Below are 14763 nucleotides of genomic sequence, written 5' to 3'. Positions count from 1 at the left end.
TCCATTGACAAAGGAACTCTCAACTATCAGCATTTTTATTCTTCAAAGCATTTTCTTTTTTTTTTTGGACCTAAATACATTTTTTTACACAATGCTGTAAATCGTTTTGACATTTAGTACTTTTTTTTTTAATATGCATTAATTTTTCCCGAGTCACATCCACATTTGCACTGCTGTCCTTAAACATTATGCTGACTCAACAACCAACGTAATCAGTCAAGTTATGGATGTTCCTTCCCGGCTGTGTTAGTGATGATAATAAAAGATTCAGTAAGTCACAAGTCAGTGGCCACTGTTAGTTCTGGGACCTTTTTGCAGCCTTTCTTGTTCATTCTATCCAATAAGAGCTTTACAAAAGTTCTGTGATGTTTCCTGACTAAATATGAAATGAAAACACATTGTAGGAGGAGCGGAAGAGGGAGGAGGTAGGAAGGGGAGGTGTATGAGAGAGAGGGGGAAAAAAAAGACTTTGCAACACAGGTTTCATTGACTCCTTGCTTCATGTGTTGGAGTGTCTGAAAATGTGCATGTGTGGTATATCGTTAATGAAGAACAGGCACTCTCTGTTGACCTCTGCAACTCGCCCACTCAGGTGTTTACTATGGAGTCGGTTAAGAGGACGAGTCAATAACTACCTTCTGCATCACAGTATATAATACACATGCACAAAGAAATTTTAAATATCACATAAAAAAAAAGGTTTTTAAAAGCACATTGGATGCTCTAAAATTAATTTAGTGAGTTTTATTGAAAAGAAAATGCAGCAAATAGTCTGTTTTACAGTAGAAAAAAATATTTTCACAATGTTAAAAATTTTTTCACTTGAACTGGTGGTTGACAACTGTCCACACAAACACATGGAACAGAAACGGCAAAAAACATTTAATTCTACAAGTAAGTTTTTTTTTTGTTTTTTTTTAAATTAGCACAATTATGCACCTTTAAAAATATGACTATGTTGAAATTGTATTTATTTTTCATTCAACACTGAGTAGCCTACCTGTTTGGGCTTCGAGACAAGATGTTTAATGTTTAATTCAATAGTGCTGTTTCAGAATGTACATCTTTGTACTTGAGCTAAAACAGATATTTTATAATTCTCATCATTTGAAGTTTGTCATTCTATTAGAGTTCTGGAGTGGTCCCCATTAGATGTGTGAATTCTCCAACCCATGTAGAGTATGTCACCTCTCATCTCACATGTTTCACCGTGCTTGACCAGCAGGTGGCGGCAGAGTTTCCGTGTCAATGCGTTTGTTATTTACGTTTCATCTGCAGTTATTAAACTAGAATGCATTTTGAGTTTTCCTTTCTAACTTCATTTTTTTGTATTACATCTGCACTGTACACAGATTTGTAATGACTTCATTAAAATTGGCCCTGTTAGTATTTTTAAAATGAAACATTTAGACCCAATAAGTGATTTTAAAGTGATTATAAAGGGAAACTTGATCGTACAGGCATCTTAAGTGTGGGATTTCTGCAACCCAATTGGGTTTCCTTTGATTAATTTAATGCATCCCAGTGGGATTGTTAGTGACAGTAAACCAATTAGGGTTTATTGTTAGTGTGGTTTCTAGGTAGGACAGGAAGTGAGACAGAGGTGAGGGGTGAAGGGGTTACTCCTCCCTGGAATCCAGAGGCCCTAAATGGAGGTCAGGATGGAGGCTATGGAAATGAAAATAAGATCTACAAATACTCAAAAGAGTTGTAAAGTCCATACAAGTTGTTCCTTTCTTTTTACAACTTGTTGACACCAATAACTCCAATCAAAAGGGTGCTATTCACGCTCTCATCCATTAATACATTTTTTCCCAATATTACTATTAAAACTCTTTAAAGAAAACAGTCTAATCACGTAAATGTGCCTGATGAATTGGCTGAAAAGTACTGTGTTGCTGCTTTGTGTGGACTAGATGTTTTTCTTTGAGTAACAAACAAAACCCCATTCATAAAGAAAAAAATAACTAATACAAGAAATGTTCAGTTTACCAGTTTAAAAGAGCTCTTATACTGAAACCTTTAAACTATATATTCCTGTTAAAAAAAACTATTTGTTATAAGGTTCATTTTCATCATAATTTTCATCGTTAATAAACCATTTTCTTTTCTGCAGAAACCTCTTCTATTCTCTAATTGTACAACACCAAATGAAAACCTACACAGTCAAGCATACATTAGCTATAATGTCAGATATTTATCTCAATGAGTCAAATCTAAATAAAAATAAGAGTGAACCTTAGTTGTAGGCCGTAATCTTAGAACGCCGATGCTGCTCCATGTCTGATGACTGAGTAAATGTAAAACTGAGCAAACACATTCACCACAACTATAACGATAGTACGTTGAGACACATTATTGTCATTTATGACCTGTGTAATTACAGCAACTCGGCTTAATAAGGAGTAGGATGAGCAGTTGGTGGGTTAGGGTTAACAGGCTACAACTATACCCTGCATACCAGTGATGCGGCGTATGTCTGCTTCTGTGTTGGTAGTACGTCGCAGGTGTCATTGTGGTGAAGCGTCAGTGTGTGGCCCCTGTGACTCTCTACTCCAGCCCCTCTCACTCATCCTCTTCCCATCACACCCTTTATCCCCTCATCCCTGACTAATCAAGCTGCTCCCCCAAGAGGGGTTACCTCCTTTACCCCTTCTTTGAGTCTTAAACCCATCATCTGCTCCAATAGATACTGCCCTCTGCCTTTTCTCCCACCACAATTAAGACATTACTGTGTTATGAGTAGCAGGGTTTTCTCAGGGTTTAATCATAACTAAGAGACACCAAGAAACTGCAACATAGAAAAAACTAAGACATTAAACATGCACAAGTCTCTCTTCCAGCCTAATAAAGTTGTATTTTTCTTGGTTGATTTGCAAAATTCACGTTCTGAACAACACAACCAACAAACCCTAATAATCCTCAGTTGAGCTGAAAAACCAGCACAGTAAAAACAATGTGGCTTTTATCTGAGAAATGTGGGCCATGCCTGAACTTTTCTTTTCGCTGTTCGCAGCCAATCAGATTTCCAACCATTCAAGTGACGCACTCATTTGCAGTGTGAACGGTTCTGACTGTGTGAGATCATCTGCATTATAGCCCTCGTCACTCACTTCTGACTGACAGTGATTGGCTGGATTGTTTATTTAGTGAAACTGTTCGAATGGTGTCTTCTATTCAGTCTTTGTTCAATTTAATCGCTTTCATTTTATTTTTATTTTTTTACTTTTAGAGAGGAGTCGAACCCCCAACTTCTCATACAACTCCAAGCCAGTGCAGATGAATGATGTCAAGGGCCTGACTTCACATGTCATTTTGCGTTATTTTGATCTGATCGGCTTAAAGTTTCTCTTATCAGACCGTAGTGAGTAATTCTGGTTGACAGTGATAGAATGCTATTTCTCTTTCATCATCTTATGTCGTCTATGTTCTCACTTTAGTTCACATTTAGACCATCCTTTCTGATTCATTCTGATTTGCCCATCATCTGAAAAAATAACATCTGGCTTTTATTTTTGTGTAACATTCGATTTTTTTTCTCTTCCTTCTCTTCAGACTAAGTATTAATGGAAGATGAAACCTTGAAACACATTCAAATAATTCAATAATCAATGGCCAAAGTGGTCAACTGTTTGCAGTTTCAGATGTTGTCTGTGTTTCGATGGCTTCTTACCGAGCAAAAAGTATGAAATGTTTCCAGTGTCAGCCTAAACAAACACCTTCTCCAGTGCCCCATCTTCAATGGCACTCCAGGCCCTCGCCCTGCACCTCACCAAACATTTATAGACTCGGGAGTACAACAGAACAGGCGTCCCTTTGTGATCAGCGACATGGGGGCCCCAGTTCCGGCTCCATGATCAGCGAGCTGCGGCCAAGAGAAAGTGTGTACTTCATAAATGCCTCCATTCAACTTTTCTCAATCAAAACGCTCTAGATTGTAATCAGGTGACGAACAAATGTTGTCTGTTACACATCGACATCATCTCTGTTGTAATTATCCGCCGTCAGATGCGTTTTCAGGAGATGCTCATTTACAGATACCAAAGCGACAGCACCTTGTGAAACTAAACAACATTTATGAAATCCAACCTTTCCTTCTTCGTGCTGATTCTTGCAGTGGTTAAGTTGCCTGTCAGACGCTGACAATATTGTTTATAAAGAGCAAAGCAAAGAGTCACTGACAGCTGCGTGGATCAGTGAGAGTCTCTTTAATTGCTGTAGTAACAGAGGTAATACAAGGAGTTCAAAGAGGCGTACTTCTCAATAAAACATATTTTTGGTATTATTGCAAAGTTGTGCAAAAGTACATTTGCAAAGGCATAATTCAGAAGGAAAAATGGACTGATTATGTTGAAAGAGGACACTATATAATACGTTTTGAGAATTTACTTTCAGTTGCACGTGCCATTAATAGTAATATTATTACTGACTGCAAAAACATTAAGCAGCAATCAATGTCTATTTCATTTAATTCTCATTTCATTTATTAATGTATTTGAATGGGACAGTGCATATTAATGAACAGACAAGCAGTGCTGTAAATATGCTAGATTTAGCTCAACATAACATAACATAACACAACATAACATAACATAACAATGAACAGTCCTCCTGCTATGATGCCTCTCCAGTGTTTTCTGAGCTCATTCCTTGTTGTTTTATATACGCCTTGAAAACAGAAGCAGGGACTTCATGATGAGGGGACTCACCTCAGCCCCAACATGGCTAAGGTTCTCTATGTAATTGAAACAAATAGAAAGTTAAAAATAATAAATTAAAACTTCTTCAACCAAATAAAACTTTTTGGAGCGTATCGCTCTTTAACAATATCTATACCTCCGATCAGCTACTCCCCTCTGAAAGCTGCTGGTGGTTTAGTCCAGCCCTTAAGTAGTATTTGGCTTGGCTTGGGGGCCTTTGTTTGTGGAGTTTGCATTTTCTCTCTCTGTGCATGTCTGGGTTTTCTCTGTGTTCTCCGGTTTTCTTCGACAGTCAGTCAATTTCATCACTAAGCTCCGGTCCAAATATTGGTGCAAGGCTAAACCCAGTTGAATAGATGCAGAGATGAGATCCAAAGGATTCACACACAGAGAGAGAAAGAGGAGGAGAGACTGAGGAAAAGTGGAGAAGGAGGGGGAAGAAGCAGCAGTTTAACTAACTCTTTAATCTTCCTGTCTGAGGGAAAAGGGGGAAAGAAAATGAAGTCAGCTGCAATGTGGAGGGCTCCCTCCAGAGGAGGGGGAGTCAATAATTACACTGGGAGAGAGGAGGGTGGAAACGTCAGGGAGTAACAAACAGAGCAAGAGGCAGAGATTGCTGTTGGAAAGGAGGCCATAACCAAGTGGGAAGAGGAGAAGAATCAAGAGAAGAAGGGAGAGGGATGCAGGAAGAGGTCAACAGGTTGTTCTTGTAGAACGTTTTCTTCCGCTGGATCTCCTGGATTATTTTTTTTTTTTTAACATGTTTACGGACTCTACATGTGCCAGTGACTTCTCCTAGGTGGAAACCGAGCACCTGTCTTGTGTTTGCACATAGTAGTACTTTACAGCTGCAGTTGAGAGGAGTCGGACAGAGGATGGGAGCCATTCGCCTCTCTCTTACACTCTTCCTCCTCTTCTCCACTCCTGTACGAGCCCAGTGGTGGAGCTTTATCTGGGCAAACCCGAGAACCAGAACCACGACCTCTCCTCCCTCTGTTACCTCTCCATCCGTCACCTTCCCGGGCTCTTCTGACACTCCGGAGTCAGCAACAGCGTGGGTGGGCAGAGAGGACAGGGAGAAGGCTGAGGAGGACACTCAGACCGACGAGCCGGCCTCTGTGCCAGCCAGCTCGGGGGGGTCGGTCTCTGTGTCACCTGCTGAGCAGAGGGCAGGCGGAAGCAGCAAAACCAGGGCCCAGTACAAACCCCTTAGACACTGGAAAGGTGGTGAGTGTTAAAGCTTCCATTGGAGAGAAGAGACTGTATCTGTTTGTTGTTTTAAGAGACATCGACTGAGATGCAAACCCTTAACAGGGCTGTGATGTGATTTTAAAATGTAGGCACACAAAGACATCCAATGTAATCATACATGTTCAGAATGATCTGTTGGACACAAATGGTCAGAACTGACTCAAAGGATTTGAACTGTGTGGAGTTTGCATGTTCTTCCCGTGCATGAATGTGTTGTTTTTTTTGTTTTTTTCGGGTAAATCAATTATCACATATATTTACAGTATAAAAGCAGTATAGAAGATGGACAAATTGATATTCAGTGCCGAACAGATCCAGTATGTTTTTCGAAGCTCTCTTTTAGTGTGTGGAACTGTAACCTCTGTGCCTCGAGGTTCACCGACTGCCAGTGCAGTAAAATCAAAACAAAGGAAGCTGTCACGAGCTGAGTAAAAAATAGGGATTGCCGGTTTTCATGTTGATTTGTTGACAAGCATCTCCATTCACATGCACGCAGAAAATGTATCTAAAATATTGACTTGTGCGGCTTCAATTCATTTTGACCCTCTTTGATTGACTGGCGGGAAACAACCCTAACCCTTTGCAAATATGTAAAGGGGTTTGTCTAATAAACAAAACGTTTGAATGTTTGGCATGCAAGGTGTAAAGGTTGTGCGTGGCAACACTGGGGGAGCCGTTAATATAGGTTTTATAAGTCACAAGCTGATCAAGCATTCATGTGGCCAACATGACGAGGATTACATCCAGGAGGAAGGGAAAATGTGCTGCATGTAATTAGTTGACTGCAGACTCCCTGGGTGAGAAAGATAACCCAGAATGTCACTAACAAGTGATGTAGTTAATGAATTAATTCTGTGTTCATTGATTGGCATGACTTATATAACTCAGACTGGAGAGATTCAACTGTCACACTGGTTATTGGTTTAGGAATGAGTGAATGAAGAAAATTTCAGTGATTAAAGGTTTGGACGACTTCAATTAGTAAAGTAAATATGTTTTTTTTCCAGCCTCTTTTTTTTTTTTCTTTTAAGAAATCCCAAGCGGTGTCAGTATGAATATATCGTTGAATGTGATATTTAATCCCTGTCACATGATGCTATTAGAAAAGGATTTGTCCACAAGAACCCTTTGAAGGTGTTGTTACACATTTCTCTGTGATTGTGTTTCCAAGTGATGGTGAACAGCGACTGAACTCAAATTATCTTGCAAACTCAGATGCACAAAAAAATAACAAATAACACAATTTACCAATAACATTAAACACTTTCCTGAGAACGTTTCACAGCAGTAAAGCTGAGGACGTGGCCGTGCTGCATTTTGAAATGGCCGCAATCCAAGTTATGACTGGTAATCACCACCAAGTCTGTGCTGCCAAGTCGGTCTCTGACCAGATTCCAGTGAAGTTTGACCTCTGAAGTGGCCGCTGGTCACCTTGCTGGTTGTAAATCTAGTTCAGAGGTAGTCTGTTACTTTCAGTCATTACAGAGAAGTAATGGGTGCACATCTGGACTGGATATGTGTGTGTGTGTGTGTGTGTGTGTGTGTGTGTGTGTGTGTGTGTGTGTGTGTGTGTGTGTGTGTGTGTGTGTGTGTGTGTGTGTGTGTGTGTGTGTGTGTGTGTGTGTGTGTGTGTGTGTGTGTGTGTGTGTGTGTGTGTGTGTGTGTGTGTGTGTGTTTTGTTGGCCCACCTGCATTTGCAACAATAAACGTAGAAATGTTCAGAGGTCCACTAGTTGTATTTGTGGGGGTGAAGTCAGTCACACACACACACACACACACACACACACACACACACACACACACACACACACACACACACACACACACACACACACATAGACCCTCTAATCAGGTATGTTTCCAGTTGGTTGGGTTGATGGATTAGAGACCCCGACATGCTGGCCTGTCTGGTCTGGTCTGAGAGTTTGTGTGTGTTCACGTGGGTTGAGATGTCCGTTCCATGTGCGCTAAAGTTGTATGTAAATCTTTCGGTGTGTGCGGGCGTGCATCAGAGATATAGGTAGCAGGGGTGAGAGTCCCTACGGGAGACAGGCTCCATAGTGGGGAGAATCAAGGGAATGTGAAGCCATCTCTTCACAGACACACTAAATACTCTAATTGCCAGCCACTGTGCGTGCATTTTCTGTTTCGGGGGATTATGTCCATATGAGGCAGCGCAGTGAGGCATAGGCAGTGTCAGGATCAAATCAAGTCAAATTAAAGCCATGTCAGGATGATCTTTAAGTCGCGTACCTCCTCAGACTAATGTGGTGAGTGACAGAGCAGCTCACAGGTAGGCAGCCAGCAGACGAAGACGATCAACCACATACTGAAGATATATAGTTAAAAGATATATTTGTATTGACACATATTTGTAAAATGAACCTTGTTCAACTAAACAAATGCATGTCTGAGTGCAAGTGTATCTTTTCGGTCTCTGGTTAAACGTTAGATGCATTAACAGTATATTTTTACGTTATGTGGGGTCTTTGCTTTTATTTGTTGTGAGCACATGGAATTTTAGTATTTGGTATTTCATTTGGTGAATGTTGCAGTTGTTTTGTTTTTGGAGCATGTTAAATGTATGACACGATCTTGTCGATGAGGCTCTTATGTTTAATTTGATGTGTAACATCACTATATCTTCACATGATTAGTTTTCTGTTGTTTGTGGCACAGCTCTGCCTTATACATGTAATCCAGTGGCTCTGGTTTAAATAATGGACATCATTTACAGGCATATAGTTCTTTTCGTTAAATTAGTAGACACAATACACATGCATTCTGATTGGAGAAGTGTCCCGTCACAATTTGACCTTTATAAAGTGAGGTCATCTAGATTATACACCTAAAAACAATGTCATACACTCTCATAATAAATGCTATCATTCCTATTGTGATGAGTAGATATTGATCCTTTCCATGCCTCTCTCCCTCTGTTGGTCTCTCTCTGTCCTTCACCGTCTCTTTCAGAGCGCGGCTCAGGGGGTCATCTGGACCTGACGGAGTTAATAGGGGTCCCCCTCCCTCCTTCCGTCTCCTTCACTCCTGGCTATGAAGGCTTTCCAGCCTACAACTTTGGACCTGAAGCCAACATCGGCCGACTCGCCAAAACATTTGTTCCGGGGTCTTTCTACCGGGACTTCGCCATCATTGTAACGGTGAAGACACTGCAACACTGAAGAGATGAACGCTTTAACATTTTAAGCAACTACAAGCTGGCATTGATGATTGTGATCTAGCACTATGAGTTTAATTCTTTTTCCACTTTTACTTTTTACTCTTCTACCTAAGTGATGAGTACCATTTCTCTACTTTCACCACCTTTGGAAGCCAGACGTTTCCCAACCATCATTTACTTGTATTCCCTTCCATCTCTCCAGGTGCGTCCCACCAGTCCGAGGGGAGGCACGCTCTTTGCCATCGCAGACGCCCATCAGAAGGTGGTGGAGCTGGGTTTGGCCCTCACTCCAGTCCGTGGGGGTCTCCAGAGCATCTTACTGTATTACACTGACAGAGAACAGGCTTCCCACAGCCACAAAGCCGCCGCCTTCACTGTCCCAGATATGACTGACCAATGGACACGGTTCACAGTAAGTGTCACTTATTTTACTCCGGTAATCCTCTCAATCCATATGGTTTTTCTCTATTCACATGCATGAAGCATTTTTTTTATTTATTGTCATATAGTTTATCTGCTTGATCTGTGAGCACTGGGCTTAAGAAGCACAGTGCATTTCTGATGGGTGTTTTCTTTTGTGCTGTCGGTCAGGTGGTGGTGGAGCACGATGAGGTGCGTCTCTACATGGACTGTGGCGAGGCAGAGAGGGTGACCTTCCACCGGACGCCGGAGAAACTCACCTTCTCACTCAACTCAGGCATTTTCGTGGCTAATGCGGGAAGCACGGGGCTTGAGAATTTTGTGGTGAGTAAATTAATGATGATGAATAAATTATAATCTGTTTGTGGAATAAAATCTATCTGAAGATGTGTGGTATTCGTGTGAAAAATAGCTTGTAATAAAATCATTTGCGTACGCTTTAATGATTTCACCCGAAAAACTGTACTTTAGGATTAAAAAATAAACAATGTTTTGTAACAAAATAGTTTATTTCATATTCATGAGTCAAATAAATCTGAACAGAAATTCTAGACAATTCAAGGCACAACCACCTTCCATCCTAAACTTCCTTACCATAATAAAGCCAAACAAAACAGGAGGCAAGAAATGTAATAAAGAGGAAGTGTTTACACATCGTATAGTGAGGAAACTACAACTGGTCACGACAAGGACAGTGACATTAAGTCAACATCAAAGAGGGATTATTTCATCTTTGTGCTGACTTTGTTGAAAAGATCAGAGAGAGAGAGAGAGAGAAGAGAGAAGAGGGGGGAAAGGGTGAGGGAGGTTGTGAGGCTGATGAGATGCGGATGGGAGGAAAGGATGAGGGAGTAAATCAGTGGCAGATGAGGAAGTTAGAAATGTCAACATGACTTAGTTGTGGTCAGATCAAGCGCTAAGCTCAGACTCAGGAATGTGCCGCTATGTCAAGTGTGATGGTGCAATTCACTTAAACTTAATGCTAAAAGCAACCAAAAGAAATATATATATATATATATATATCCACCACTGGCTCTGTGATGCTGTTTGTTCAACGTGAAGGGAAACACACTGTGGAAGCTGGTGGACAGCCGGCGACACATAGCTGAGAACAAGTCTCCTGCGTTTTGACACTGTCGGTCCTTTCACAGCTCTGGCAACAGGAGTTGGTCAGTCGCTGTTGGCACGGAGACACAACGTGGTCTTCCTCATTTCATTTTGCTTTGTTCAGTGTGTCCGGGACTCTCTGAACGGGTTATCTGAAGCATGACCACAGAATATGTGCATGCTCGGCACCAGTCATGTCCGTCGTATCTGGGTCAGCATGGGTGTGTTTGCAGGCTACGTGCATGTTATTAGTTTTGTTGTTTTGAGCAGGCATGGCATGAGAAAAAAAAGGGGGGGGAAAAGCTTGTGTTGGTTTGTAATTCGGTTAATTAGTTGAGATTATTTTGTTAAAAAAAAAAAAAAAAGAACCCCCTTTCTCTCTTTTCCCATCAAACATGAGTGTTTAATTTTATATCTTTGTAAATCTGATGCATTCCATCAGGCGTGTGATGGTTATTTATTTCCTCTGTTTATAGAAAGTGAAAGAAAAGCACTAAATATATATACTTATTAAATGGAAAACGACATTTGAACCACAAGAGTGAAGCTACAGTCAAACAGTTGCCATCACAAATATAGTGTTCGGTTTGCTTTTAGAGGACAAATCAGATTCATCCCACATTTTTTTTTTCTGTTTTGGTGAGATTTTCAGATTAGAAATAACAGAGATACTTTCTGACGCTTCTGGATGCTTTACAGAGAGAACAAAACTGGAAGAGGCCCATCCTGAGAAATGGATGTACATCTGAAATGACCAGAATGAATAGCTAAGAAAGTATTCAACTTTAAATGAGTAATAATTCGTCACATAACCTCCTTCTAATTTTCCTTGGCTGCATTGATATTTAAATATTTGCACTTTCTTTTCCTCACATTCTTAAAACGGTTAGTTTTTTAACCTCTGTGAGGATGGTTCAGTTATAGTGAAATTGTCAACATATATGACAGTAACAATTATGAAGCTGCAGAAGTTCACAAATAAACAGTGATATTGTGACATTAATGTGAAAAACATAGTATTACATTAATAGCAATTGTGTATATGTGCACATACATTTATGATCCCACCATATATTGTATATGTTTAAAGTCACCTTGTAACATAAGGATTATTCTGTTTATGTGATTGTGGTGAAATAAGAGCGCAGCATTGTTTTCTCCCCCTGAACAGAATCTTATGATGACTTTCAAAAAGTGGTCACATCTTTCTTCTTCCTTCCAGGGCTCCATTCAGCAGCTTGTCATAAGAAACGATCCCAGAGCCGCCGAGGAGCAGTGTGAAGATGATGATCCTTACGTAAGACACAATCTATATATTCCGCAAGCAGTGTTTGGGGACACACAGTCAAAGAGCATGACGAGAAAACTCATATCAAATGTTGAGCAAAGAACATGAATCAACAGCTTCCCCTTGTGGAGAACTCATCTCATTGAACAAAGATACAAAGTTCCAATTAAAGTTTCTATAATACTTAGGGTTGAAAGAAACTAATTACAAATGCTTTAAGGGATATTTTTATTGTATATTTACTTTCTTGTCTATTTTTTATTTTTTTCACGTTTGGAATTTTACTCATAGATTAGTAGATTTTACACTTTGCAATCTCTTCCTAAGTCACTAATGAGAGCTCCTAAAAGTCTAAATCTCTGCATGTAAGTAGCCAATAAGTTTGCTCATTATTTATATCTACATTCATTCACCATCCTGTTATTTACACAAACGTGAAATGAACTTTAAATGTTGACATTTTAGACATGCAGATTAAATAAAATGACGATTCAAATATCTGCATTTACAACATAACTTATATTTGGAAACTTCTCTAGAAAAAGCACTTGATGGAACATTTGAACACATTTTCAGCTCTTTTTTCATCGAGGAATTGCACAATATTTAAAAACAAAATAAAGTGACATCTCTATATGAAATTGGATTATTAAAAGAAGATAATTTCATGACATTTTCAACTGATTCACTATGTAGTATGTGTGACAATGCATTATAAACCATTGATTTAATTACTCCTACACGTTGTTTTTCTAAAAAGTTTCTTCTTCTTGTTTTTTTTAAGGCCTCTGGTTATGCCAGTGGAGACGATGCTCTCGATGATAGAGAGACAGAGGATGACACAATGAAGCACACCCATGGCACGACACTGGTAGGTTCAATGAAAATACTCTTTAAAGGTATAAAGACCATTCAGTCAGTGGAAGTTGGTGAAATGACTAATAGGCACTGTCTAATACCGTGAAGGCCTTTTGGCCACACAACTGCCTGCGTCAGAATGAAACTGTAAGATAGAGAAAAAAGAAAAGGGAACAGCTGCAATCTAAACATCTCTTTTAAGGCTTGTGTCTCCACTTGTTGTGTCTGTTGCACACTGACCTTCTAACAGTCCGTGCTTCTTTTCCCTTTTCATCCTTCTGTTTTGAACTCCCACAACCTGGAAGTCAATCTGATTCCGAGCATCCCAGAAATCAACAGAGACTTTGAAGCTTCACAGGCAGCTGCAACCCAAAGTTAAACTGAGTCGTGGTGCAATGAAATGTTTGGTTCACTGAGGGTTTCAGATGAAGTTGTAACAAGTCTGTGAATTCACTTTCACCTGGACTAATAAAGTTCTTAATTCCGAGAATGTGCGTCAAGCACTTTGTTCACTGAAAATGTACAATATTTTGATTTGTTCATGACATATTTACACCACAGATCATTTTGACAAGATGATATGAGACGGCCACTGAAGTACAAAATATAAAGCAGTTGAAGATTGACCCCATAATTAACTAAATTTATTGGCTTGACCTGTTTAGTTTAGTTTAGTTTTTAATTTTTTTATTTACTCTATCCTAAAGAATATATGTGCAAAGGGTTTATTTAACAAGCCCCTGAGGCCTCTGCAGTCAGCTTTGGATTGTAGCTTAGAGGACATCACATGGGTGAGAAACATGAGAAAGGGGTGAACTTTTCATTTCTCTGACAAACTAGTGAAGTTATTTTCACATTTCACATTTCTTTCAGGGCGAGGACAGCGTTCCCGTTAGAGCTCCACCCACCGAGGCTCCAGAGGTGGAGTTTGACGAATATTCTGGTCATATGACTCCAACAGTGGCCAATGAAGAAATGCTCCGAGGTCAGAGAGTTTTTCAAAGTTTATCAGGGTTTTTTGTTTGTTTGTTTGTTTGTTTGTTTGTTTGTTTGTTTTTATGTTTGTTTGTTTTTATGTTGCAGCAATTTGTTGAAATATGTAAAAGAAACAGAACAGATTCTGAGAGAAAACTTCCTGGACTACATATGAATTTACACACAGATTAAGACGTTCTGGCTCAGACTGATTGACGGAAGTCATTTCAGGATTGTGTTTATATATTTGTTAAATTAGTTTTTATCCTGGTTGACACTGGAAAATTGATTTACAATTTTCTGCAGGGCCACAGAGGACAGAGGAGCCAGGAGAGCGAGCTGGAGACGTGAGTTCAAGCTTCATATCACTTGCATACCGTTTTGGTGTTTTTAGTTTAACATATAAATTAAAAATTAAAAATTAAAAATCAAACAGACTTTTTATTTTATTTTGCAGGGTCACATGAGGCTGAAAGGAGAGCGTGGTGACCCTGGACCACCCGGCCCACCAGGTTCCCCGGGCCGTCCCACAGTACAAGGGAACACTAAGCCTGGAGCATTTGGACCACAAGGACCACCGGGGACCCCTGGATCCCCTGGAATCCCAGGGAGAGAGGGACAAAAGGTTTGTGCATGAAAGGAAGAGAATTATTTCAGGGTTATCAGCGTAATGGGGGGGGGGGGGGGGGGGGGGGGGGGGGGGATACCTTTGTGCATGTTACACATTCCAGTTTTATATTAGTAAAAAAGAAAAGAAAACAATGTATCATGGTTATTCACTATGTTGTGTTGGTACATCACATAAAATCAAAATAAAGTATGTTCATATTTGTGGCTGTATTGTGACAAAATGTGTGAAAAGTTCACAGAGAATACTTTTGCAAGCCACTGCAGTGGCTATCTAGTGAAAGCATGAAACATGATGATCCTAAACCCTGTGTGATCTTTATCGGCCTCTCATGTTCATCCTTCTGTTCAACCTC

General features: G+C 40.0%; 1 protein-coding gene across 2 annotated transcripts in view; it reads left to right on the top strand.

The window, feature by feature from the left end:
- The window catches only part of col15a1b (collagen, type XV, alpha 1b), a 41653-nt gene that overhangs the window by 12116 nt on the left and 14774 nt on the right, over nt 1-14763 (top strand). For both annotated transcript variants that reach the window (XM_080458103.1, XM_080458102.1), the window contains exons 3-10: nt 8925-9112; nt 9335-9544; nt 9724-9876; nt 11882-11956; nt 12732-12818; nt 13679-13790; nt 14087-14127; nt 14238-14405. In XM_080458103.1, the coding sequence (XP_080314229.1) occupies nt 8925-9112; nt 9335-9544; nt 9724-9876; nt 11882-11956; nt 12732-12818; nt 13679-13790; nt 14087-14127; nt 14238-14405 (1034 nt within the window). The remainder of the gene's footprint in view (nt 1-8924; nt 9113-9334; nt 9545-9723; nt 9877-11881; nt 11957-12731; nt 12819-13678; nt 13791-14086; nt 14128-14237; nt 14406-14763) is intronic.

Source organism: Lipophrys pholis (genome assembly GCF_963383615.2).
Source record: "Lipophrys pholis genome assembly, chromosome: 1".
NCBI lineage: Eukaryota > Metazoa > Chordata > Actinopteri > Blenniiformes > Blenniidae > Lipophrys > Lipophrys pholis.
Note: the sequence above shows the minus strand (reverse complement) of the source record. Positions and strands in the feature narration are given on the sequence as shown.